Source organism: Lepisma saccharinum, chromosome 6 (genome assembly GCF_977018435.1).
Source record: "Lepisma saccharinum chromosome 6, izLepSacc3.1, whole genome shotgun sequence".
Taxonomy (NCBI): Eukaryota; Metazoa; Arthropoda; class Insecta; order Zygentoma; family Lepismatidae; genus Lepisma; species Lepisma saccharinum.
Window position 1 is genome coordinate 79,639,840 of NC_139234.1, and position 26,766 is coordinate 79,666,605.

The 26,766-nt window shown below is 36.3% G+C and overlaps 1 protein-coding gene across 2 annotated transcripts in view; it reads right to left on the reverse strand.

Moving 5' to 3' along the window:
- Positions 1 to 4,811: 4,811 nt before the first annotated feature.
- The window catches only part of LOC145988907 (huntingtin-interacting protein 1-like), a 145,484-nt gene continuing 123,529 nt past the window's right edge, over positions 4,812 to 26,766 (reverse strand). For both annotated transcript variants that reach the window (XM_083124199.1, XM_083124200.1), the window contains exons 16-21: positions 20,804 to 21,057; positions 19,775 to 19,927; positions 16,742 to 16,842; positions 13,749 to 13,978; positions 10,031 to 10,203; positions 4,812 to 9,016 (exon numbers count right to left, since the gene is read on the reverse strand). In XM_083124199.1, the coding sequence (XP_082980325.1) occupies positions 9,005 to 9,016; positions 10,031 to 10,203; positions 13,749 to 13,978; positions 16,742 to 16,842; positions 19,775 to 19,927; positions 20,804 to 21,057 (923 nt within the window). In that variant the 3' untranslated portion in view covers positions 4,812 to 9,004. The remainder of the gene's footprint in view (positions 9,017 to 10,030; positions 10,204 to 13,748; positions 13,979 to 16,741; positions 16,843 to 19,774; positions 19,928 to 20,803; positions 21,058 to 26,766) is intronic.

Here is a 26,766-nt window from a genome sequence, read left to right on the forward strand (position 1 = left end):
GTAGAGAAGTGATTGTAATCTGAAAGTAAGTAGCCAAGCAGTTGAGGCATTTTTCCAATGCAATGAATATATTTATCCAAACATCCATACTCTTTGGAAATGTAGGCAACAGTTCCAGCAAACAAGTACAAGCAAATGATCTTTTTCAACAATGAGAAGATATCTTCTTCGAAGTACATCCAGAGAAAATACGTTAAATGGGGTTGCTTTGTTAACTACGGATGCGAAAGTAACTTCAGATAACATTATCAATGAGTTTTCAAAGACAGATGTCTGCACTTCGTATGTTAGTTTAATAGCTGTGTACACCATTTTCTAGTGACTGCAGTGTAAACTGCATGAGTAGTGTTTGAAGAATTTGTACAATGGTGTATATAGAATAAATGCAAAAAAAAAATATTTGCTCCGACAAATGTTTTCAATTTCCATTCAAATTTCACAAGTTATGGCAAAAATTATCTTGCTATCACAGAAAGTAGTTCCCTTTTTTCATTTTTCTACTGTATACGGTTTAAAGTATACTTACTTTGATTAAAAGTGACATACAGTATTAAATATCATGGTTATCACAGATTTGCACTAGTAGCGAAACTGTAAGTTGTAGTGTTTAGTATGTGTTTCATGTTTCCACATATGGGTTAGTTCTTACATGTTCATACCTTTTCTGTCTGTATGCATGATACACCGATTGATGCAGCACCTTCTTCTTTCCTTTGTAACTCAGCTCAAAAAAAGGCACACACAAAAATCCCAGGTCACATGAGTTAGGGCTTCTATCTTACAACTATTGCTTATTGGTGTGCACATTGTCATTTGAAGGTATGGGTAAAATCTGTGCCGGATAAAAAGAATGATTGTTCCAGAGTTGTAGCTTTCTACAATTAATTTTTACAACCCAGCAATCAGGATCCTATTGCGAACGATGTGGACTCGTGCCATATCCATTTGGAAGAATTGACAGAGAAATTTCTCTTCAAGAGATTTCTGTCTCCTTTGTGCACATTGACTTCACCCTATCTAATTCGTTCCATGTTCAATCTAGGGCTGAGATGAAAGCATCAGTATTGGCTGATAACAGTGGTATTGGTTGAAATTTATTCACCAATACCATCCAATACTTTTCTGGAGTTTGGGTATTTTGCAGGATCTACAAGGGCATGTGACAATTTAGCACACTAAATTATCCTGGAAATTATGCAAAATTTGACTGTTTTTGGACAAGTATTGTATGAAAAATAGGTTTTGTGATTAAATTACAGCAATTTTAATATTCTGATGTAATTCTTTGAATGCCTTAAAGCAAAACTTGGAAATTTGATACCACCACCAAGCAGCAGCCATCACCCTGACAAAAAATCATGTACGTTATTTTTTAAAATAAAAAAATGTGGGTATCCCTCCTTCAAAACAAAAAAAAAGTAAGTAACTAGCAAAGCAGGATACAGCAAAATCAGGGGAATGTCATGGGCAGGTGAACGGGCATCAAAAGCTTAACACTTAGAGTGCTATATACGGAGTTCCCGAACTTCTCTAGTGTGCGGATCACGTATATATATGGAGTTGAATTCAAAATTTATTTCAACCGTCATTTGCCGTACATTTACGGAGTTAGCAATCCTGAGAAATGTTTGGACATCGTACTTCCTCATACTGCCACTAGATGGTGGGCAAATGCTCATAACGGTTCTGTTCGCGTCGTCGTCTGATAGCGATATGCTTGCTTCCCTTTTCTAGTGCCGGCGATTAGGGGGGCACTATGCTAAATCTTATCTACAAAGCGAAATATACTGTCTTTGCCCCCTAAGTTTTGGCACCTTGCCCCCCAGTTTTGGGACCCAATTGCCGCCACTGCATGTCATATACCAGGTGGTTATAATTAAAGTGACTGTGTTCAGATTGGTACAGCACAGGCTGTAATGAGAGTAGCAGTCTCACCACCAGGTTAAAAAATGGCGCTGTAAGCAGTCAAAACATGGTATAGTTAAGGAAAACGGTAGAAAGATCAAACACATGAGAACAATGGTTCTGGCATGTTTATTAGGAACTATGGTTACAAGACCTGTTCAATATGGCCACCCAATTCAGCAACATGCTGCATTCGTAACACGGCATGGTTGACAGTTGCTCGCAGCATGTCTGGTGAAATCTGAGCGACATGTCGTTGTATGCTAGCCTTCAGATCAGGCAGAGACCGGACATGTCCCTGTTGGACACGATCTGTTAAATATCCCCACAGCCAGAAGTCACATGGATTAAGGTCGGGGTATCTGGAAGGCCATGCATCTGGAAACTGCCTAGAGATGATGCGGTCATTAGTGAAGGTTTCTTGCATCAAATCTTTCACGTGGCGAGCAGCATGTGGTGTTGCCCCATCTTGCATGAAAATGGTGGTGTGTTCACAGTTCCGTTCTTGCAAAGCTGGAATCACGTGTTGCACAAGGAGGTCCCTATAACATGCAGATGTCACTGTACACCTAACAGGCCCTCGAGGTGTCATCTCCTCAAAGAAAAACGGACCAAGAATGAAGGAGCTAGTGAACCCACAATGAGTGCAATGTTTGTTCCTGCACAACATGTGGACGAGTGGAACCCCATATGCGACAATTCTGAGTATTCACTGCACCGTCCAGAGTAAAATGCGCCTCGTCAGTCCACAGAATATTCTCCGGCCACATGTCATCCACTTCCATGCGTGCCAAAAACCGATGGGCAAACTCACGGCGTTGTGGAATATCTTGGGGTTTCAATTGGTGCACAGTTTGAATCTTGTAGGGATACCAGTGTAAAATGCACCGCAAAACCTTGAGAACGGTTGACCAGGGGAGTGACCATTCAAGTGCCACAGCTCTAGCACTGGTTGCAGAAGTTGAGGCATGTGCTGCACGGTCAGCTAGAGCTACAGCAACTTCATCCACAACTTCCACGGGGATGGGCCGCCTTCCTCTCCCTGGTGCAACACCCAATTCACCTGTTTCTTCAAATTTCTTCATCTTCTTCTTCAGCCCATTAATTGACATGGGCCCCACTAAAGGAAAGAAAGCAACACCAACAACAACCAGGGAGCTCACACAATAGTTAGGCAATGTCACCGACTTTGACGTCAGAGTTACGGAAAATTTCACGTTTTGACTGCTTACAGCACCATTTTTTACCCTGGTGGCGAGAATTGGAACTTTTTTTTTTCTTCTTCATAATTCGCGAGCACATTGCTTCATTTGCATATCTATGAAGTTTCAGACTGCTACTCTCATTACAGCCCGTGCTGTACCACTCTGAACACCGTCACTTTAATTATAACCACCTGGTATCTTGTCACCTTTTTATTTTTAGAACATTTCATATCATTTATGATGAAACGTCGAAGGTAGCCATGTGGTTGTTATAATGTAACATATCATATATCAAAATAAAGAGGAAAAATCAAACTTTTCAACAGTGTATCATACATATATTTTACATTTTTAGTTTTTGAGATGATTTTTTAAAAAGTAGTGAAAATGGTCAGCATTCTTGGAACGGAAAGCGACTTAGAGGTCAGCACTGTAAGTGTTAAATTAAAAACCTAACTTGAGCACACTGACCCAACCAAGGCAGCGACAATAACAAAATTCCTCTTGCTAGACAGAATCCAGCTTGCAACTTCCGGGTCGCTCTTTCTGATCGAAAGAGGGAAGGAGTGACACGGTAGCTTGCAAGCTCATCAGAAACACTGAATGTGGCAAATCAAATACATATCCCGGACTTTTGGAAAACATCAGCAGTGTGCAACCGTTCTCGTGGGTGACTGCCTCGCTCGTGCCGTGGCCGTCACCAGAGTTAGAGATGCCAGAGTGGTTGCAGCCCGATTAGGTGATTGTGTTTTTGCTCGTCTGCCTTCCTTACCTCTTCACCGAGTTAGAGGGTTATTCACAACCTGTAAAACCCAGTTGAACATTGTTTTACTGCTACATCCCTAAGTGACATCTCCCGTACCACGTTTAACCCCTTGTCACATTACAACAGATATTGTAAAAGCCTAAATTACATGATATAATTATGCAAAAGCATAGAAACATGTAAATATTGGCCAAGTTACCATGGTATTTTGTCAACTTTTCTGTATAAAAAGGGACCAAATTGTGTACTTTTCGGACTTCTTTATCCGGTTGCTATCACAGGTTAACCCTGTAGGGAGGACTACCTTTACCTTCGGGCAAATCAGCTTATGCCTTGGGCAAGTTCCTCGCAAATCTAAGCTTTCGAGCTATGGTTCCTGTGATACTAACAAACCGTTGATTCATTTTGGAAGGGTTGGCCATTACAGATTTGCATCAGTCAACACGATTCAGGATTGCCAGTGATAAAGTTTTATTGTAATTGTGCAAAAGGACAATAAATACGACTTTATTGGAAGAAATTTCCATAACCTTCCATTTCAAACTCAAGAAAGGTAAAAACCAGACACCAGTGACCAGTCAATGCTTGGTTACCTGTTACGGTTAGCCTAACTGAGAAGTCTGATTTGGGGTAACCCATCTATGACCAGTCGCAGGCCCAGTGGAGGTGCATGTCATACATTCCAGCTTTTAAGGGTTATTCTTAATCAATATTTTGAAAAACTGTATGGTATTGGTTCAAAGTGATATCGACCCAGGCATAATTATATCAGTCAGTTGAATGTGACAATGTATATACTACATGTAGCCATTTTCGGATGGATTTGTCAGTACCTTTTGTGCGTTCAGGTTTACATGGAAAATAATAGATATTTCCTACACTTCCTTCTTTGATCAAAGCTCTTTATACCTAATGTCAATGTACAAATACTTACGTATAATAGAACATAGTCACATGGCTTTATTCGTGTAAAATTACAAACAATGTTGAACACAGTTACGTTATACAATAGTACAATATGAAAAAATGAAATGTAACAACAGACAACATGTTATGTAACAAATTGTCCCTTCATACATCAGGGCATTTCCTTTACAAATTGTTACTTGCGACATGCAACATTGTTACTAGTGGATTATGCACAATACCATCACTTGCATTAAATATTGAGGCATTATAAAATTATTTGTACAAATGAAAGTTTATTACATTTACATGTGTGATGGCGCTGTATGGAAACAAATCTTTGTTCTGCTAATGATAAAAAGGAAAAAAATATTATATGTTACACTTTATATACTACAATTAATATATGTTTGATATACTTTGGTATGGTTTCCTGTTAACTGTTACCTTCTATTGCCTTGTATTATTACATAACCTCTACCTGAGCTAAATTAGTTATTGTGCTAGGAATTATGCAGCACAATTAAAACTCTGACCTTTACTCCAAAACCTCAACTTTCTAAATGTTTATGCCATGTATGTTACAAAGTTTCTTTTTTCATTTGCAATACAAATATCAGTCCACATAGAAGCTCACAGTTAATTAAAAACTGAATTTGCTTGGTTATCACTCTCTTGGGAGACAATTTAAGTGGAATTAATTCTAGTTCCATTATTTGAAGAATGTTTGAAGTGAATTTTGTGGTAATTCATCTCGATGATCCATATTGGTTCTCTGTCTCATTAAATAAAACATGTAAAAGTAATTTTTTTAACTGTGACATATCACATCTACTCTCAAACCTAATGATGAAAGCTGAAATGAAACAACTTAAAAGGTAATATTTGCTTGCTTTCCTGTAGAATATAATGAGCTGTAGCCGTAGTGCTCAGTTGAAATCACTGGTTATAAAATTCTACACCAACTATAGAAATACCAAAACTATAATGTATATTTGGAAATCGATGTATGGATGTAAAACATTGAGTGCATTCAAAATAACAAGTCATTCCAGAGTGGCTCAGCAATTTACTTCTTCAAATGGCATGATCAGCAAAATACACTCAGTATAGTGAACCGTTCAGTATTGTGGTGGACAAGAATGACATTGACAATGTAATTGTACATGAATTCAATCTGCAAGTTTGGCAAAGCAGAATTAGTTTTGCTAGATCTTCATACATGTTTACACTAGGGATGGCCAAATCCAGATAAAATTTTATCAGGATATCGGAAAATTTTGTTTCTGGATTTTAAATATCCAGATATCCAAATTGTCTGGATATCTGAATTGTCCAGATTATCTGGATATTCAATATTTGGGTTATCCAAATATTCAGATTTTTTTAAATGTCTGAATATCCAAATGTGTGGATTATCCAGACAATTCACTGTATGGATTTGTACAAATTATTCATCAAATCTGATCTATCTGGATATCCAATTTACCCATTGCATCTGAAACGAATTTCAGATAATTTGAAATCTGGTCATCCGAATTTTGTGGCTATTCTTAGTTTACATGTATAGTGTAATATTTACCACAAAAATCCACTAATTGTCAGGAAAGGTTTGTCCTATTCAAGACTTCCATTTGTTTAGTAAACAAAACACCCTCACTGCTCCAAACATTCAATGGACCTGGTGGTAATTACACGCATTGAGCTGCTCAGCCTGTCCAACACTGTGGGTTTAACCATAGGTTGGAAACTGGTCAGTTCCTACACCAATTGTCACTTGACACGCTGTGGCCTGTCATTCTGCTGATTCTAGTCTTATCTGTGCGAGTGCAAACATATATTCTGCAATAGACAGTCTTGTAATCGAGGGGTCCTGGGTCTGATACCAGGTAGAGGAGCATAGTGATTCGGATCCCACTTTAAACTGTAGGTTCAGTCCCAATTACCCCAGTGAAGTGAGACGAGGAAGGCATTGTCTCACTTTCTGAAGTTTCGTAACACCTTGCATTAACTTGCTCTATTCTTGTAGCCTTTACACAACAATGTCCACATCTTCTTTAAACTGCATTGTTACTATGTATGCTCTGCCATACACAGTCTTGATAATACTCATAAAAATACAGCTAACATGATCTATGTGCACTTGAAGTACACTCATATTAAAAAAAAATACATATTCAACTTTTAAAAAATTATGTATTAACAGTTTGTCATCAGATTTCTTTTTGGTGAATACCTTGTAGAATTTGGGTACATGCTGAATTCTCAAGTAATACTTACTAGTGTTTCCAACTCTCTCACCCCTTTGTTGCTTAAGAATGTTTGTAGATCATACATTTTACTTTTTAATTGTAAAAATTTGTGTGTCCGGAGATACTTACTGAACATGATTGAGATTTTTATAATCATTTCCTTAGTTTATCCTGTTCAGCTTAATTGATTCTTAACCACACACTTTAGGTACTGAATATAGTATACCTTATTTGAGTTTCGCAGAAACTTTACACTTGACTTGGTTTATTTTACTTCGAGTTTCTGCCATGTTTGGCTAAATGCGAAGATGAGGATAAGTGATGATATGATGGACACTCACAAAGAACACCCATGCTCAGGCTGGGATTCGAACCTGCAACCCCCTGGCATCATTGTGTGCTGTGCTAACCACTGCGCGCTATGAAGCCAGGGGTCCCGTGTTAGCAAGCAGTGCAATTTTACACATTTCATTCCTGCAAGGTATTCAAAGTTTGTAAGTGCAGCTGAAATTTCCTTATTATAGACTTTTTCTTATGTTTGTAAAAAAAGTGATTTTTCTGCAGGTAAAATTTGGATTTTAAAACTTTCAGTGTGCATTTCATCTTTCTTTTTTGTAATTTCTATATTAGAAAACCACTTCTTTTGTTTGTTAGACAGCTTTGTTGGCATTATTACCATGCTAATTTATCTACATTAATCGCTGTCATATCTCTTTTGTTGACATAATGTAAAAATTTGAATTTTAAAAGCCTGGAAAACTTAAAAGTAAAATACATTATGTCACTTTCGCACTAAATCAATTGATTGTGTTTTTTTCACACTAGAGTGCAGCAGTATGACACACATTGTGAGCCTGGATTTGACTGCTTTGTCAACACACGATACTAATAGCTTTTTTATTTCAGCGTGAAATTGTCCTTATACAATATTTACATGCAAACAGCTGTTTCACTTCTGAACAAAAGTCTAGTAACTACAATCAAAACACTTCTGTGTACAGTAACAGGTTGATATTTCATTCATTACTCCCCGAAAGTAAAATATTTTTTCTTGCTGAAAACAAGAAAAAATTTCATGGAATTTCACTGCGTTTCTTCTACTTACACTTTATTAAATCAATTTTGTGGGTGCTGAAGAGCAGATACACACACTTTGCTTCTTCTCTTGCTCAGTGTGAAAACATAACACTTACACAACTAGGAAGATCTAAAGATCTCATTACTATACCCTGTCTCAGGTATCTTTGGAGCAAGGTCATGCATAACGTCAGAGAAGGTGAGGAAATTGCGTGGGCAGAGCAAAGCAGGACACGCTGCTGCGAAGGCTGGTAACTGCACTCGCTTCCCCCCCTCCATGCAATAGAGTTCATTGGTGGGGCCATCCCACGTCACTACTTGCGCAGAGACTTGTATTTGTTCGCCTTCTCCAGAGATAGCTGGAACAGGGTATATAAACAGAATCACTGCACCTATAGGCAATGAATGCATATGCTCCAAAAGTACCACATTTAAAAATCAACTGACTTCCTATAATTTGGCATTTCGTCAGAGATATGTGTGAAAACAATGAGAAAAATATGTGATGCAACGATTCCAACATAATCCCATTGTTGAGAGTGACAACAAGAACAAATTCATACGTTCGACTATATATGCTTAACAAAACACAGCATATTTAATTTTCTACAAAGGCTGTTCATCAAAATGCAATGCATCAAAAATAATGACAATATAATCCTCTTATCTTTTTTTGGCATCACTATCATTTATGTAACAAATCACAGACTAGCCAATACACATCGTATTTGTTGGAACTAATGCACAAAAAGATTTATCAATGCTACACCTATCATGTTTTATTTTTGCAAATGTTGGGTTACCTTAGGAAATGGATTGTCAAATCATCTTCAGAAAATAATTTCTATGTAACATACAAAGTAGCACGTCCATCCACGATTCTCTTTTCAGGATTATGCCATGTCCTAGAAATATACAGGAATACATTTATGCTATGCACAATATGTGTATCATACATGTCAAATTATAAATTTATATCGAAAGTATTTCGTCAAGCAAATTGCCAAAGTAGTTTTTTCTAAACAAGTGTATGTTGTTTATGACTGGCAAAAAAATATGTGCTTAATGGGTCATACTGATAAAGGTAAGTAAGTAAGCCTTTGATTTACATTTTTCAAGGGAACACAATGAAAAATGTAAATGTGGGAGAATGCAAACTCCAGGAAAATTTTATAACAAATTTCTATATTAGGAAGAAGGAATGCATAATGTGAAAAATGTAAAACCAAGGAACATAAAATCAAGATTCCATTATATGTATATGAGCTGTACAGCACAAGCCCAATAAATAACTTGCCTATTATTATTATTATTAATAATAATAATAATATTAAGATTGAAGCAATACCTGTTTTGACCTGGTACAGATTAGGGATGGCAAAATCCGGATAAAATTTTATCAGGATATCAGATAATTTTCTATCCAGATTTCAAACATCTGGATATCCATTCAGATTATCCAAATTATCCAGATATCTGAATTATTTGTATATCAGATCCAAAATGGGCGGATACCTGAATGTGTGCAATATCCAGTGTGTTTTATAATTTATCCGTTCTACAGCCTATTCACATATTCTTTATTCATTACTTTCATATTTCACTGTACATATTTTCCACAAATCCTTCATTAAATTTATTCTATCCGGATTATCTGGATATCCAAATTTTCCCAATACCAAAATTCTCCGGATATCCAGATTATCCATTGCATCTGAAATGGATAATTTGAAATCCAGATATCTATTATCCCAATTTCTTTGGCCATCCCTAGTACAGATATCAATGCCAACGCTCTTACTGATTCCCACTGGCACTGATGGCAATGTCTGGAAATTGATCATTTAAAGTATTTCAGAATATTCAATATCAATCACATCAGCCAATACAAGAATAAATGCACCATTTCACATAATTACCTTTTCTTCCCAACCTTCAATCTCTCCAGCCAGCTGATAGTGGTGTCTCCGGAGAGCAGACAGGCGTTCCCTCTCCTGCTGCAAGGATGACTCCAGCTCCAGAACCCTCACTTGGCTCTCCATCTCCTGCTTCTTGGCCTGGTGCAGCGACAACCCAGACACGTCAAGCTCCTCTGCAATGGATAGAAACTATTACATGTGGACTTTTGCTACTGTTACATAATTTGTTAATTGATATGCACACTTATTACTAGGACCCACATCTTTATGTCCTATAAAACTGTAAAATATGTATGTAATTATGTCATAAAAATGGAAAAAATGTCATAAGAATGCATAAATATTCCCAGTAAAGCAAAAAAATATGCACAACAGTACTTGCGAATCTCTCATCATACAGGAAGTCAATATCTTCCAGGGAAGATCGACTAGGGTGGGGTATTAAACTGAAGTCAGAATTCCTTTAACCAAAGAATGTAGTGAGAAAATACTGAAAATATTCTAAGTTTAATTTACTATTACGTCAGATTTACACCTATGTGGAAACTTAAGCATAATTGGCAGCTAGCTACAGCTCTGGTAAATCTAGGCAATCAATAGAATCTGAAAAGTAGTCTACAAAATTTTTGTCAGAACATGTTACACTGCACATATAATATTGTGGCAGCAATCAATACACAAACAACATTTTAGGGGGAGTGGGGGCTGTAAAGTATCGAATGTTATTTTTACTTTTGACATTGTTTTGAGAAGCAAAAAAAAGGTAAAAGAAATGGGAACAACTGAAACTTGTTTACTTCCTGTCCGGTAGTTCTCGTGCCTGCACAACAATGACAATGTAATAATGATTTGCGTATCAATCGACTATAAATTGAAGACAACAACTGTTTACCTATAACTTTTGGACTACACCTGGGGTGAGATCTGTTCTCGCGATTTATTTAAAGGGGATTCAAATTTCCGATTGTTAAAGCCGTTGAGCCAGTTCCATCCTTCCGTTAACCGTACTTTTTGCATAAAGCTGACTTTACTTTATTTCAAATGATTTCCTGTCGATTCCCATGTCAGCAGAGTTTAAACATCCACTGAAGGTCGCCAGTATAATATGCTTGTAAGAAGCTACTTCCAGCACTTCAGCCGGACCCTTTGGCGAAGTGATTGGTCTATCGAGCTCTGACGCCAGGGGTCCCGGATTCGAATCATGCCTTTGGTGAAATATGTCTTATTACGATAATATTGAAGAAATATGTTGTAAAAATGCAAAATTAGTCAAATATGTCTAATCAAGTGCACCTATTTCAGCTGATGTTCATGAGATATGTAAAGATCTCACCCCAGTATTCGATCCGATGCCAAATAAAAAATATGTTATAACAAAGTCCTGGGTCCTACTTATTACCAATAATTTAACCAATCTGATATTGCTATAGTGGGGCCACATGCAAAAGGACCTGCGTAGATCCACGTGTCCTACGCATCGTACTTGCGTGTAGTGGGGAGGGGTACAAGCGAGCAAGCTTCACTGAGGGCAGAGCTGAATGGATGGAGGAGAAGATGCACGAAGGCTTCTGACTGAAGGATCTTTTGTTTGTGGTCATACCATATAAATAGAATGTAATTTAGTGTAAAATTCTTCCATTTCATTATTTTTTTAAAAATGAATGTAACAGTACAATTCATGTATGCGAGTTTTATGAAGTAAATGTCCAAATATGCATTTTTCAAAAGATAAAACTTAGTACAGTTACCTGATTATATACATTTAATGAGAGGGTAAATAAGCCATTCAGGTTCTTCATGAAACATATTAGATGTCTGCATCTGGAAATTTTATACCAGCACTTTACTGGTATTGGCAAAATTTTCATAATGGTCCATGCCCTAAAAAAAACCTTCAACTTCTCTCTTATAGTCAATATTCAAAACCAAATGATACGTATCAATTACTCACCACTTAGTTGACATACAAATACAAAATTTAGAATACTGAAAGACCTACATGTAATCAAAATGTCTCAATCAGAACACCAATCCCTGTGTATGCAAGTCACATGAAAAAGTCAACAATCAATCACTCAATAACATTTGATATCACAAACAAATTCTGAAAGACAATTCAGATCTTCCGAAGATAACAACCTCAATATTTCAGTGTTATATTCCCAAAAATTCGCCTTTTTATTAGTACACTTTTCTGCCAAGTACATGGGTTGTAAATAAAGTAGTGACAACACTGTCAGGAAAAGGTGATGACAACGTGCATGTGCTACCAGGCAGTGAGCAATGTCCGTTTGGGCCCATGTTGATGTGTGGAGTGTCAAAAGGGGTTGGTACAGCGAGTGCTGTGGTGTATGCACGATGCTGAAATGAACACCATTTTCTGTACTGCTCTAAAACATGTTTACAAAAGTAGAACAGTGATTATGGATCAAAATCCAGGTTTGATCATGGCAAAAATGCACGACAATGTCAGCAAGACTTGCATGAAGCCTGTAGCAACAATACCTAGCCGTATCTGATGGTTGCATAATGTGTAAGTGCATTTCTTTAGGAGGTTGCGATGCGTCCGTGAGAACTACCTCAACATGAGGAAAATTGCATCATGCTGGGTTCCCGATATTGTCACCATTGTGCAACCAGCAGGTAAGGCAAGTTATTGTTGCTTCAGGCTTCATGCAAGTTTTTATCACATTCTTGTGCATTTTTGCCATGATCAAACCTGGATTTTGATCCACAATCAATGTTCTACCTTTGTAAACATGTGCAGAAAATGGTATTCATTTCAACGTCGTACATACACCACAGTACTCACTGTACCGACCACTTTTGGCACTCCACACATCAACATGGGCCCAAACTGACATTGCTCACTGCCTGGTAGCACACGCATGTTGTCATTACCTTTTCCTGACAGTGTTGCCACTACTTTATTTACAACCCACGTATATCTAAAATTATACCTTTCTTGCACTTTTAAACTGATATTTTAAATTGTAGGTCACATGGCCTACACCTGTTTACGATAGTTTCATTCGTTGGAAACAATTTCTGAGGGAATTATTTTCCACTATTTCTCACATGAAAAATACCGATGTTACTGCTTTATTGTGATGGTAGGGCACGCTCAATCTCCACCACTTTGCTTGGTGATGCAAAACATTTCCATAGAAAGTGAAAAACTAGACACAAGAATAATGGATTTTCCCAGTATTATTTAGTTTTTAAGCACAAAATGTGTTGAAATTCACATTTTATTCCAAATTTGCATTATTTCATGATTTTCAATGGGTGAAAAATGTGTTCAAAATATGTTACCGCACATACATATAAACACTTTCTTGCACCAATTAACATTTTTCTGTGTTATCCTATTTGCAAAATATCAAGGTTCATTCTTTGTAAATATTCTTCACTGGAACATTGAATGTCAGTTCAAATCAGAAACTATTGCAGATATAAAGATAAAATTTTGTTTGCGGGAGTTTATTACGATGCAAATTAATGACTGACAGTTTATTCAACAATGGAGCACTTGTGGCTAAATTAGGACTGGAAACATACACACCAGTATCAATCACGCAGATACAGTGCAATCCCAATGGTTGTTGGTTTTCCTTCATGGTCATATTGTCCCACATTTTAAGTTCTTCAACTCAATCTCCTGAAAGATGCAAAATCGAGGATTCACTGTACACACAAAGAGATTTGAAATGCTTACCACTTTCTTCCACCATCTGACTACAGGACTTGGCCGTTGCAACCACTCCACCTGTAGCCTGCGTGACACCACGGGATGCCGTGGACAATGCGGACAGATTTGGGCTGCTGCGGTGTGCTTTCACCCTACTGGCCACTACAAGCTGTGCTGTGCTGCCTGCGATCTCCTGGGAGGCAACAACCAAGTGCTCAAACTTCCCCTGGCCACTTACCACCTTGTCAGCGGCATTTCTGTTGAAGAACAATATGAATAATTCATTAGACATTACAGTCACAAGGGTAATACTTTCTTCTCTCATCAGGATTTTTCAAAAAGATCCACATTACCATTTTTACTCAATCCAATATGTTGCACAAAAGAAAAAAATTGCTTTACTTAGATATGGTATATTTTCCTTGTGCAGTCTATATACATTTTTGTGGGGGAGGGAGAGGGAGGGAGGGAGAGAGAGAGAGAGGGAGAGAGAGAGAGGGAGAGAGAGAGAGGGAGAGAGAGAGAGAGGGAGAGGGAGAGGGAGAGAGAGAGAGAGAGAGAGAGAGAGAGAGAGAGAGAGAGAAGAGGTGCAAGGTGCGGTTAACAGTTTCCAAAGACATATTTAGATGATTCGCCATTTGTCTTTGGGTTGGTGGATTCTCTTGCATGGCCATTCTGCAAAGTTTCGCCTGCATACTGGTGGTGGCTTGTGTGCACGACCATGTTCTCCTCTCCTTCGTTGGAGAACTGAACGCTGGGGCCATGCAATCCTTATACTTGCCGATCACATTCTTTAATAAAGTCAAACGAACATCACAATCCTTGTTCTTACACTACTTCCTGATCATTGACACACTGAACTTTGCATCATAAAGGGCTACAACATAACCTTCTCAAAAGCAACTCAGTTTTGGCAGCATTTTCGGCCCAGCCAGAAAACGCAAATGCTTGGAAAAGTTATACAACATACTCCTCCCAAAAGTGGCTCAGTTTGGGCAGGATTTTCGGCTCAGTGAGAAAACACTACCACTCTTTTACAGCTCACACACTACACTGACAAACATGCCCGACCAAGGTTGGGTGAGTTAATTCTAAGTGCAGGGAGAAGGAATCGCGTTTGGTCACATATACGCTGAACAGCCTCTGTATCATATCGTCCTCCTCCATGGCTGTGCGGTCTAAGGTGCTGTGCTTTGGGCTCCGACTGCGGGACAGCATGGGTTCGAGTCCACCTGGGTTCAGTCTCTGTGTTCTCGGTCTGTGTATAGGATCGATGGCAACACAACAATCATGAGGAAATTGGGGAGCTACGAGTGAGTAGCGTAATCTGGTCTCGGAAATCTCCTATAATGACTGGGGGTTTGACGTGCTGACCTCACATCACCCCATTACCTGTTGAAGATCTCCACACCTCTACGTAGGATTGTGGGATGGAGACTGGCAGTCGGGAGATCGGCCAAGGCCCTTCAAGGGTTGTCGAGCCACAGGTTATTATTTATTATTATGATTACATCATATCGTCATATGAGAACAAGAGGAACGTAACTCAAAATGTGCAGTTTTCAGTTTTGTATAAACAAACTCCTCTGAAGAGTTCTATTTGGAGTCAGACAGACATATCCCCACCTCTAATCCTTAGCAGTAAAATGGAGTCACGCATCTTCAATTTACTGACACTTTTTAAAAGCCACACATATTCCTAAGAATACATTATTTCCTCTCTCCTGCAAATTTGATAAATTTGAGTTATGTCTCTCCGGTTCAGACACAACGATATGAATATTTTTAGTAAAGCTCTTGTGGATTGAATCAATATTATTGTTGTGGAACACTTGGCTAACGTTAATAAATACTCTCAACAACTTTGGCCCTTTTGGTATGGAGAAAGTAAATCTATGTTTTCCTCTATGGTGCATAAATTGCAGATATCGTGGATATACGTTCTTCGTTTCTAAGTGCTCATGGAAACATGTATGTGTTTCTACATCATTCGCCGAATGTTTTGCTATTTCAGTTCATAATTTGCCCACTTGAGGACAGCACAAATGCTGCTTCTTTGTTCCTTCTCTGCTAGTCTTTGTGGCATGTATTCTGTGCATTTTCTCACTTGGCACAATGACTGACAAAGTTCTCCAGGTTGTTCCCGGCAGATACTCTCCCAGGATGATATTCAGCGTTGTCTGGTAAATGTTGTGAATGATTCTGGGTCTGAACTGAAGAAGAGAATGCAGAAAGTGATATAAATCACTGAATAATTAGAAAAAAATAGAGATAAGGAACAGGATTTCTTTTAGAAATTATTTTATTTGTGATGGCAACCCTGACACTTAAAGAAAATTGCATATAGTTTTTATAAGCTATGTTTTAGTGTGCAGTAGTTTGTACTCGTACACAAAATTTAAGGTGAGTACAGTACATAGTAACTGAGTAATAAAGAGAAAAAAATAAGAGATTTTTGAATTTTTGGAGGTTGGCAACACTGACACTTGAAAGTTATTGTACATTATATCTTAGATAATAGTATTTTGTACTGATATACAAAATTTTAGGTCTGTACAAAACGTAGTAACAGAGTAAAAAACAGAATGAACAAACAATTATACATTTTTGGGTGGCAACACTGATGCATAAAAAAAATACATGCAAAATTTGAGGTCTGTACAGGACATAGTAACAGAGTAATTAATTTTAAGAAAAGTGACCAAAATGGTACGCTGGTTGTGATATTTCCGTTAAATTGATATGTTAGGGTATCAGGTCATAGTAGTACTAGCTCAGCTATTTGAAATACATGAAATGCAGGAGACTTTTGTATTTGATACAAATTGTGCCAAACTAAAAATGCAGATTTCTAGAAAAGTAATTCCAAAAAATGATAAAGCATCAGTACTTGAAAAAAAAAAAAAAAAAGAAAATACTGTAACATCGAAAAATGAAGGTCTTGGATTATAATTACACCAGTAGTTAAAACATGGTTTCTGCAAACACTACAAATAAAAAATAAGAGGGAGGAGACTTACACAAGAAATTTGGCACCCATTCCTACAGCCTTGGCAGCAGATATAAGACCTTCCGTCCATCGATGGTTTCTCTTGTAAAATTCTGTTGCAGATGCTGTTCCCTGGAAAAATAATTGTTAAGTAGTATCAAGCATTTACTTATTGAAGATGAAACCATTACTGTAAGCTATCAATGAAGATACTAATCGATATGAAGGTAAGTCTACACGCATTCTCGATCTCAGTTAAAGACAGATGGTGTGGTTAGCACCCCATTCTTCTCTACTGTACAATCAAGGAGGAGGTTGGGTGGATCTCAAAGTTTCCTAGACTACTTAGCCATGCAAAAAATCCTATCGTTTGAATGAGGGAATACCGTTTGCTTTCTTTTGCGGTGTTCGCAAAAATGCCACGTGACATTTTCATGGAGTGAAATTATCCTGGAAGTTTTGCAAAATTAGAAGTTTCATATTATTGTGCACCAATATTGTGTGAAAAACTGCATTTTGTGATTACATAACAGGCATTTTAATAGTCTGTTGTAATACTGGAACATTTTGAATCAAAACTTTGGTCAACTGGTGCTTATAATTTGAATGAAATACTCAACCATTAATATTTATAAATACGAGTATCTTGAACAACTTTTAATTGTTACAAGTATTGGTATTGGTGGGAATCGGTAAGAGTATTGTCTGAAAGTGGTATCAGATCGGTCCCAATGTCAACAATTCAACTACTTAGTATCTGCTGATTTCTCTAAAATTACTAGAGATAACATAAAATTCTCCTGGAATGAAAGACATATTACGTACTAGTACAAGGGAGTGTCTAATGAAAACCTTAATTTTTGTTTATTATCTAGTAGATTTCTCTATATAGCGTTGCACAAGCTTGCTGCATTTTAGCACAGACCTATTGCTGATATACATGTATTTTCAAGTTTGAGTTAATGCCTGTAAACCTTAAGAAGAATAAGTCTTTGGGGGTCCACGTGCAGTCACTTATGAGCCACCGAGAAGACCTTTCCACCCATCTGCCTGTGAACTGGGGCCATTGTCGAACTTTCTCCTCCATTAGTAAACTTGCTGGGGTGGTAAGCATGCACGGAGATATTCAATTTTAATTTGCAAAGAAATTTCTGTAAGTTTAAGGCTGACAGAGGGCAAGAAACCACTCCTCTTCAGTGATGCATTTTCAAGCTCACTTGATTAGTGTTGCAGCCTTAAGGTCATTTTGTAAATAACAGTTGATACCTCATGTAAATTTGAGCTGTAGACAGTCTGCCCTATAATTTTTATTAGACTTTTACAGTTTTCATTTGACTCTTGTAATATAACTTCTCAATTGCCTGTCCATCAATGGAGTCAAATATTAACAATCACTATTATAGTGACATATCCAGAACAATTTGGTTGTTTGGGGAAACTTTGGAAGTTACAAAGACAAACTTTTGTGTAATGAAATCAGATTGAAATGCTAACTGATTATGTTAAATTATTCTCATTGGCTGTTTGCTAAAAAGTCTGTAAGAAGTTATCTAATATTCTAATTTGTATCCACGTAGCAATATGAGGTTACATGTATCTTTATCTTGTTTTGCAGTAGAACAGGTAGGACCATGCAATATTTCTCATGCAATGGTGAAAGTAATAAAGAAAAAAGGCCTGCTACAAGATTACAAGATGCTACAGGGTGTCCAAAAAGTCATGCAACCCAGACTTTGAACATACACAAAGTTTGTACAAGAAGAGATAGACATGAAACTTGCACTGGGTATTAACTTTGTCTATGTGAATATTTTTTAAACGTTAAACTAGAAAAATCATACTTAAATGTTCAGCATGCGGGAAAAGTTACCAAGGTGAAAAAAAGTTTTTGTATGAAGTAAAAAGATGCATGAATAAAAGACAGCTGTGGAGTAGCTTGCAAAATTTTTTGATGTGTATAGATTGTCTCTGTGGGGATTTATTGAATTGATAAAATAACGATAAATGTCCATGCATTTTATGCATTACAGCTTGCCAGCTACAACACCAGGGGTCCCGGTTAGGTCATGGGTGTTTGTGAGTGTTCTCACCAGTTTCATCATATCACACTCATCCACATCTTCGTGATTAGCCAAAAGTGGCAGAAATGTGTAGTAAAATAAACCAAATTAATCAAAACAAATCAATGAAGCATTACAGATGACTTATGGCATTAATTATACATATTAAAAAAAGTATGTTTTCTTAAAAAAATATGAGGTGTAGTGACAACATTGGTTGTGCCAGGTGTGCTAGACATCTGCCTATGGTATTCAATCAATGTCCAGATGATATAAAAGAGTTATTTTTAGGAAACTAGATCATCAGAAGGGTGTGATGGAGAACAATTAGTGGCATAAATAAACCAGTCTTTAGGTTCTTTAAATAATTTTATTAAATTCTGGTTTTGTAGCTTGATTCAAAAGTTTACTTAATATGCAATGAGCAATTACCCATATATTGATTGATTGATTTGCTATATTTTACTTCACTTTTGTGCCAATTTGGCAAAGATGGGGATGAGTGATGATACGATGAAATTGATGAATGGACACTCGCAAACACATCCCCAGGCTGGGATTTGAACCCAGGACCCCTGGCATCATAGCACGATGTGCTAACCACTCTGCCACGTGGGCCTGCAATTATCCATATATTAATGCTAAATGTATACAAATATATGAAAAACATGGGTTTAATAGCAGCAAACGCGGTAACATGAAGAATACACCACCGAAAATCCTAGGAACAGAAAAAACTGCATGCTGAAAGGCAGACAGCAAGAATGAAGTAGTACATACATATGAGGAGGTTAAAGATGGAAGGAAAGAGAAGCGGAGAGAGAATGAACAAGATGAAGAGAACAAATCGTGAACGGTATGAAAGGGAGAGGAAGGAGACTAGTGAAAATAATGGGAAAAAGTTAGGAGAAGACTGCTGACAGAAAAAAAAAATTACGAGCCTTGATCTGAATAAGGACTCACCTGGTGGATGGATAGTGCAACCAAAAAGTTATAGTACGTACCTTCCCCTGTGCAACAATTTCTGCCTGAAGCAACTTTGATTTCTGAACCAGAACACGAATTGCTTGCATGAGTGTGGTGCAAGAGTCCAAGATTTTTTCATTCACTTCCAATTTAATTCCTGAATCTGCTGCTCTAGATTTGTTCAACATTTCCTGTAAATAAAAATAAGAAAATTATAGAAGTGTTAGAGATGGTTATAATTAACAGGTACTAAAGCTAATATTTTTTCCAGTCCAATATTTCTATAGAGTTCACAATTCTTCCCAATATATATTTATGGAACATGCGATATATAGAGGCATACATATTTCGTTTTTGACGAAAACACAAAATGTGAAATAACACATTGTAATGTTAATTTTTCAAGTTTCTGAAAGGTGCGAGGTGCATTTTCCTACCCTGTTTTGTCATGAATGATGCGAAATGGACTGCAAAATGTGAAATAAGACTCTGAAACATGAAATTTAGAGTTCATTTACATATGTGACACTTTCTGAGTTTAAATTATCCTGAGAGTTATGCTATTCATGGAAAATAGATTAATTCTGCTGTAAATATTTGAGAAGCGAAAGTGGATCCCTTCATACATGAATAAACTAAATATTCTGGTAACTAGATAAATGTGCTATTAGAAGGGATATGTTTATTTTCTGTAATAAGTGCAGTTTTTAAATCAAATTTAGGATTATGTTTACAATTGTAAAACCCAAATGTCATTTTATATAGTTTTTGATCAGATTTTTCATCGCTATAACACTTAATTGACTCTTTTTGAACAAAATTTTGCTTTTTTATTTACCAAAAATATGTGCTTCCAGCAATATATCTGCAGAAATAATTTAAAAAGTTCATTCTATATTTTTCCAACATTTTATATTATAATGCCAATGAATTTTTAAAAAGCAATTGTACAAAGTAAAGTTCAATTTTCTTTGATTAGTTTAAACAAATATCACAGAGTAATTAATTTTATTATCACAGCGAGATCAATTGATTTCCCACATCTCAACACCTAACCTTATACGTACCTCTATCCTCGCTGCAGCCTCCTCTATAGCCTTATCCATGCTCGTGAGCTCGCTTTCCACCATGTCACCTATCTGCTCCAGGGAATCCCCTTTGAGGGCGCTAGTGAGCCTGTTCACAAGCTGCGTCACTTCCTCTATCTTCCCTTTCACCACCACTATGCTCCCCGAGACTTCCCCTGCTTTATCCCTCTGTTTCATGTTCATCAGAAGCACAAGAGATTCCCTTCCAACAGATTTACACACCTCAGCAATGTCTGGAATACAGCGAGATAAACATCAGTACATTTTTCGGACGTAGGTAAATTTCTCCAACTTTACCAAGTTCTTGAGTATTTTCACGATATTCTCAGACTTTCAAGAGTCAGTAGGAAACCTGATTTAGCAATGAAACATACAACAAGTCATGTGAATTTAATCCTCTCCTGGTATCATACATGTATGAGACGGTTCTACTTTTTGCATGCCCACCCTTTGCTCTCCTGATGAAACTAGTCAAAGGATAAACTACTACTGACTTAGCCAACACTTAATTACATTTTGATTGATTTTACTTTGCTTTTCTGCCACATTTGGGTAATAACGAAGATGAGGCAAGGGGTGATATGATGAAATTGATGAAGTGACACCCACAAAGAACACCCATGCCTAGGCAGGATTCGAACCTGGGACCCCTGGTTTCGTAGTGTGCTTTGATAACCACTCCATTATGGAACCTTCCCTCACTACATTCCTAAACCAACTCATGATTTCACTACCCTCAAATTCACCTGGTCCCACTCCAAAGACCCAAGTGACCATCCTAGATGTGGACATCCACATAGCGGGAGACCACTTGGAAACATCCATACATATCGACTCTTCCAGCTCACACCCCTACCACACCAAAAAGGCCATCCCATTTTCTCTAGCTCTCAGAGGCCAATGCCTCAACTCATCCCCCTCATCCTGCCAAAACTACAACCTACGCCTGCACCAAGTCATAACCAACCGTGGCTACCCCTCCACCCTCATCAACAAACAAATCACAAGAGCCACCTCCCACAACTGCACCAAACAACCCAAAACCAACCCTCCAGCTCTCATCACCCAATACCACCCACACCTTATGAAAATCTAACATACCCTCCACTTCCTCCTTCCCAACCTGCACAGTGATCCTGACACCAGGGACATCTTCCAGGATAAACCTAGGGTCGTCTTCCATCGCCCCCCCCCCCCCCAACCCTCAAGAACATCTTGGTCCATAACACACCCACCCCTTGCACCCCACTCCCCCAGCCCACAAGTGCAAGAAAGCCAGGTGTAAGACCTGCCCCGAACTCTTCACCTCCCCCCACCCTCCAGATCCCTACCTCTGAAGGTGAGTTCATCCTTCACCATAATGGCACCTGCCACTCATCCAACCTCATATACACCCTTATCTGCCAAGTCTGCGGTAACTTCTACCTGGGCGAAAACCTCCACCCCCTTGAATCTTACGATCAATAACCATCATTCCTTCACCCAAAACTCTGACCTCACAGTTGCCATCCATACCAACAGCAATAATACCACCTTCAACAACTGTTTCCATGTTGCTATTATCCATCTTTTGGAAATTTGTCATATATCTCCCAATATGAAGAAAAAATCACATCTGCAGTCATGAACACACAAAAAAACACTGACATTACTGATCCTTGTCCACCACTGTCATATGTGCATGTTTCAGCGTTTGTTGTGATTAATATGCTTTAATTTAGCATTATATATATTGATGTTCATTAGTAACTAAAGTGAGAATATGAACCAGAACTCAGCCCATCTCAAACTCGGACAAGAGGCATAAAATGTAATTTAAAACAGGGAAGTCCTAACAAGAATGATCTTCTCAATGAGTTATGATGCAAATGAACAAATCTTTGAAAGAACTTGGAATAATTGTTTGAAGTGTTAGGTGAACATGATGAGGCAATAGTGATGATTATAATTTACATTTAGATTTATTTACTGTTATATTTATACAATATACATCTGTAAGATGATGATTTTAAAATTTTAGTTATATAAATAGAACCAAAAGTGGTATATGACTAGATTTACCAGATTTCCGGTTTTTATCGGACATGTCCTACATTTTAGCCTGATGTGCGGCATCCAGGAGGAATTTGAAAAATATCATAAATGTCCAACATTTTGAGCTTCACATAATTAATATTAATTAGGGAAAAATGTGTGTTTCAGTTGAACAAAGAGAAATCATGCAAGTTACAAGTCTATGGACTCAATAATGAAACTCGAACTCAACAGTGAAATTTATTTTGATTCAGTATTACGCAAAAAGGAAATAAAGATTTCGGCTGGAACAAAAACTGAAGAAATTTATGAACAAAGTTTTGGGGTCACATTGAACTTGAAACCACCCTAGACGAAACTTCTGGGATTATTTTAAGTTACGGTTGAATATTTGTTTGCTATTCCAGGTCATAATAAGAGAGTACTTTCATTACCATCAGCACAACAGAGTCATGAGAGATTTTTTTTTTTTTTTTTTTTTCAAAAAGTCTGTAGAATGTTTGGTACTGGGGTTTAGTATAATTTGAGTTTGATTGTTTTGTCCCTCATAAATATATTTTGACTAAACCTGAAATTTTGATAAAAATTGGCACTGAGAAGTATCAGTTAATAAGAAATGTATTGTTAGTATTGATTACAAGATTGGAAATTTTGCATTTAATAATTCATTAAGAAATCGTATTTTTTAAAGCTGAAAAGGATATATTTTGCATTACTTTCTAACATGTTCTGTAAATGTGTATTTTTATTGCGAATGTTTTGAGGGTATATTTTGCATTACTTTCTAACATGTTCTGTAAATGTGTATTTTTATTGCGAATGTTTTGTGTCCTACATTTTGGGACAATATGTCCTACTTTTCCCTCATAGCGATCTGGTAACCCTATATATGACAGGCAACACTGTGCACTCTTAATAAATAAGAAATTTGAATATCCAAAAGTGATTTTTGAATTTTATAAAAAAAGGACAAAAATTTGGAATTCAAATTTAAAACATACGAGTTATTTTGTGAATTTGTTTTCTTTCATAATTTTGGTTTTGTATACCAATTCTGTGTCTTACGTGTCTGATAAAGTAAATATATTGAAATCAACAATACATTTGTGGGAAAAAAAGAAAGGAAGTGGCATATTTTAATGGAGTTGTTTTTCAATTTATTATATAGATTCATTCTTTGTATTTGTTCCACAAAATCTTTGCTCAGATTTGGGTCAAAGAATATGTTAAAAGGAGTTAAATTAAAAAATTATTTAAAAAAAGAAAATATTTTTTTCTGTAATAGACACTATGACACCAGTCATGTAACAAAAAATATATGATACCAGTTAAAGGTTAAAGAAACAGTGTCTTAATGTGAACTTATCATGCACAGATGAACCTTATCTCGGTCTTTTTACCTCGGATTTGAAAACTATACGGTCGAGATCGAATTCACATTTATATGAAATAAAGAAATTAGTTTCAAATCTTTACATGATAAAATACGAGTAGTTCAATTTTAACTTTTTATATCTTGTAAAATTACTGGCACTAATATATATTCACTTTGAGTGCATAAGGAAAATTACCAACATCGAGTATTAACACACTATATATTTTAAAAGAATTAAACGACTGAGTATAACAAGATCATACATAAATTCAGTACACGTTCATATATGTATATAACGAAGCATGAATATTACATTACATTAACCTTGTCTCATATTACAGGTTTATTTTAAGTTTATCACTTCAAGTCAATTATTACGAAGAAGAATTATTTCCAATCTTGCGTAGATCTTTACGATGAAAATAGCAAGAAATGCTCGACTGTCCACAGTGGAAACAAATACGAATTATGTAATTTAATACGTTGAACAGACTTTCACATTCGGAGTAAGTTAATTTTTCGTAATTTCGAAATAGGCCTTTCAATTATGTAGCTACATTTATATTCACTATACTTATCTGATAACTCGTCTTGAAGATAAGATGGCTGCCATTTTAACGTCCTATGGATCGATCACTTTTAATGTCCTTTTTCACTTATTATATTCTTCACGACTTTTTTGAAGTTTTAAAAAGCGTTACTGCTCCTTTGGTAACATATTTGTCATCTTTCCTGGACAAATCATGTTGATTTACATGAAATAATTCCAAATTAAGTCTTCGAAATATTTAGCGACTTCATTTCCCGTCGAGGTTGATCTTTCAGATGAAGCAGTGTATCCGAACTCACACTGTTACAACTTTTTTCACAGTATACAAACTTGCGAATACTTTTCAAGTGACAAACTTAGAATTGTACAGTAATTATACATTAAAATACTTGTAAAATAGATTAGATACAATAAAATAAATTTTACAATATTTCCTTACATGTTTACGTATTTTATTTTCATCTTTTACCGTTATTTTAAGTTTTACAATTTTATTGGGAAAAAGGTTATTTACGCACAACTTAGATTTTTCCCTTTCTGTGAGTTGGCTATGTGTCCAAGTTTAGGATTACTTCACAGCTTTTGGATTACTCTACAAGGCGCTTCTTTACAGCAAATCGTAAGTTTAATGTCGAAAATCAACCAAAATTATATTAAATGGTTTGTACATGTTAGTAATATGTTTTAAATACATGTTCGTGCCCAAATACTTATGAAAGAGCAAATAAAAGCTGTTGAAACCAAACATATGTGCGATTATGCATAAATTGGCAATTTTCGGTAAGCATATTCTTGATACTTCACCAACCAAATTACATCGCTAAGATATAAAAATATTTTAAATACGTGCATTTTACATACGTACTTCAGTTATATTAAAGCCAAAATGATGCCAATTAATTTTGTACAAATATAAACTACCAAATACGACCTCAAATCGTAAATTTCAAGTAATAAAATTATTTTATTTTTCACTTTATGATGGTACTCATTCTGATACCGTCATACTGGCGCCCAATGGGCTTACCCACGCCAAACTATTATTTACTATTTTATAAACTTGTAACAACTCAAGAGATCAGAATTTGATCTATTATTTCAAAGAAATCAAGATAATTAAAAGAACATAGTAACAATAAATTTCTTTCTCAATCATGAAGTGATAATGAACTTCTATAGCACGTCATACATTTTGTGTCAAAATTATAGACCAGAGAAAATATTAACTTATATATTAGGAAACTTTAATATGTTTCTGAGCTGAAGTATTGTTTATGTGATATAATGTTAAATTAAAATACATGAAAAATGAAGTTCAAACTTCGAAGTTATGGTGAAATTAAATAGCATATCAAGTATTATGTGTCAAATAACAAACAAAAGCAAAAATTAATATGTTCAACAAATTTCTAGCTCATCATTTGTAGTAGAATGAGCTACAAAAAACTATACATCAACACTTTAGTTAAATGAACACAAAACATAAAATTATTATAACTTATTGTTTATATGATAGAATAATCACAAACTTCACCACTCATAATATGGCTAATGCACAAAATTATTACCAATCTTCACCATTCACGATAGATGGTTACTGTTCATTACATATTAACAAACAAGAAATACCTATCAGTTCTATGCTGTTCTGAACAAAAGTTTGTTGAGAGGAATTTCACACTGCTGTGGACGTGAGAAAACTTTCGATTGAAACTTGAATCAGTATTTTAGAGTATACTTAATGTCAACACTGCATACATTGCTATCTCAAATAGCATGACCATTTATCAGATGCGAATGTTACTAATTTAAGCAATCAACACACCATTAAGCCAGGTACTCTTGAGTATGTAAAACATTTCATGAAGTCAATCTTAACGTTCCAGTACTACCCATCTGCCCAGTACAAATAATGTCTTATTATTCACCTAATTTAACCATACAAAAGAAATTGCTTGAGTAAGGTTTCAACTTGTACCATTC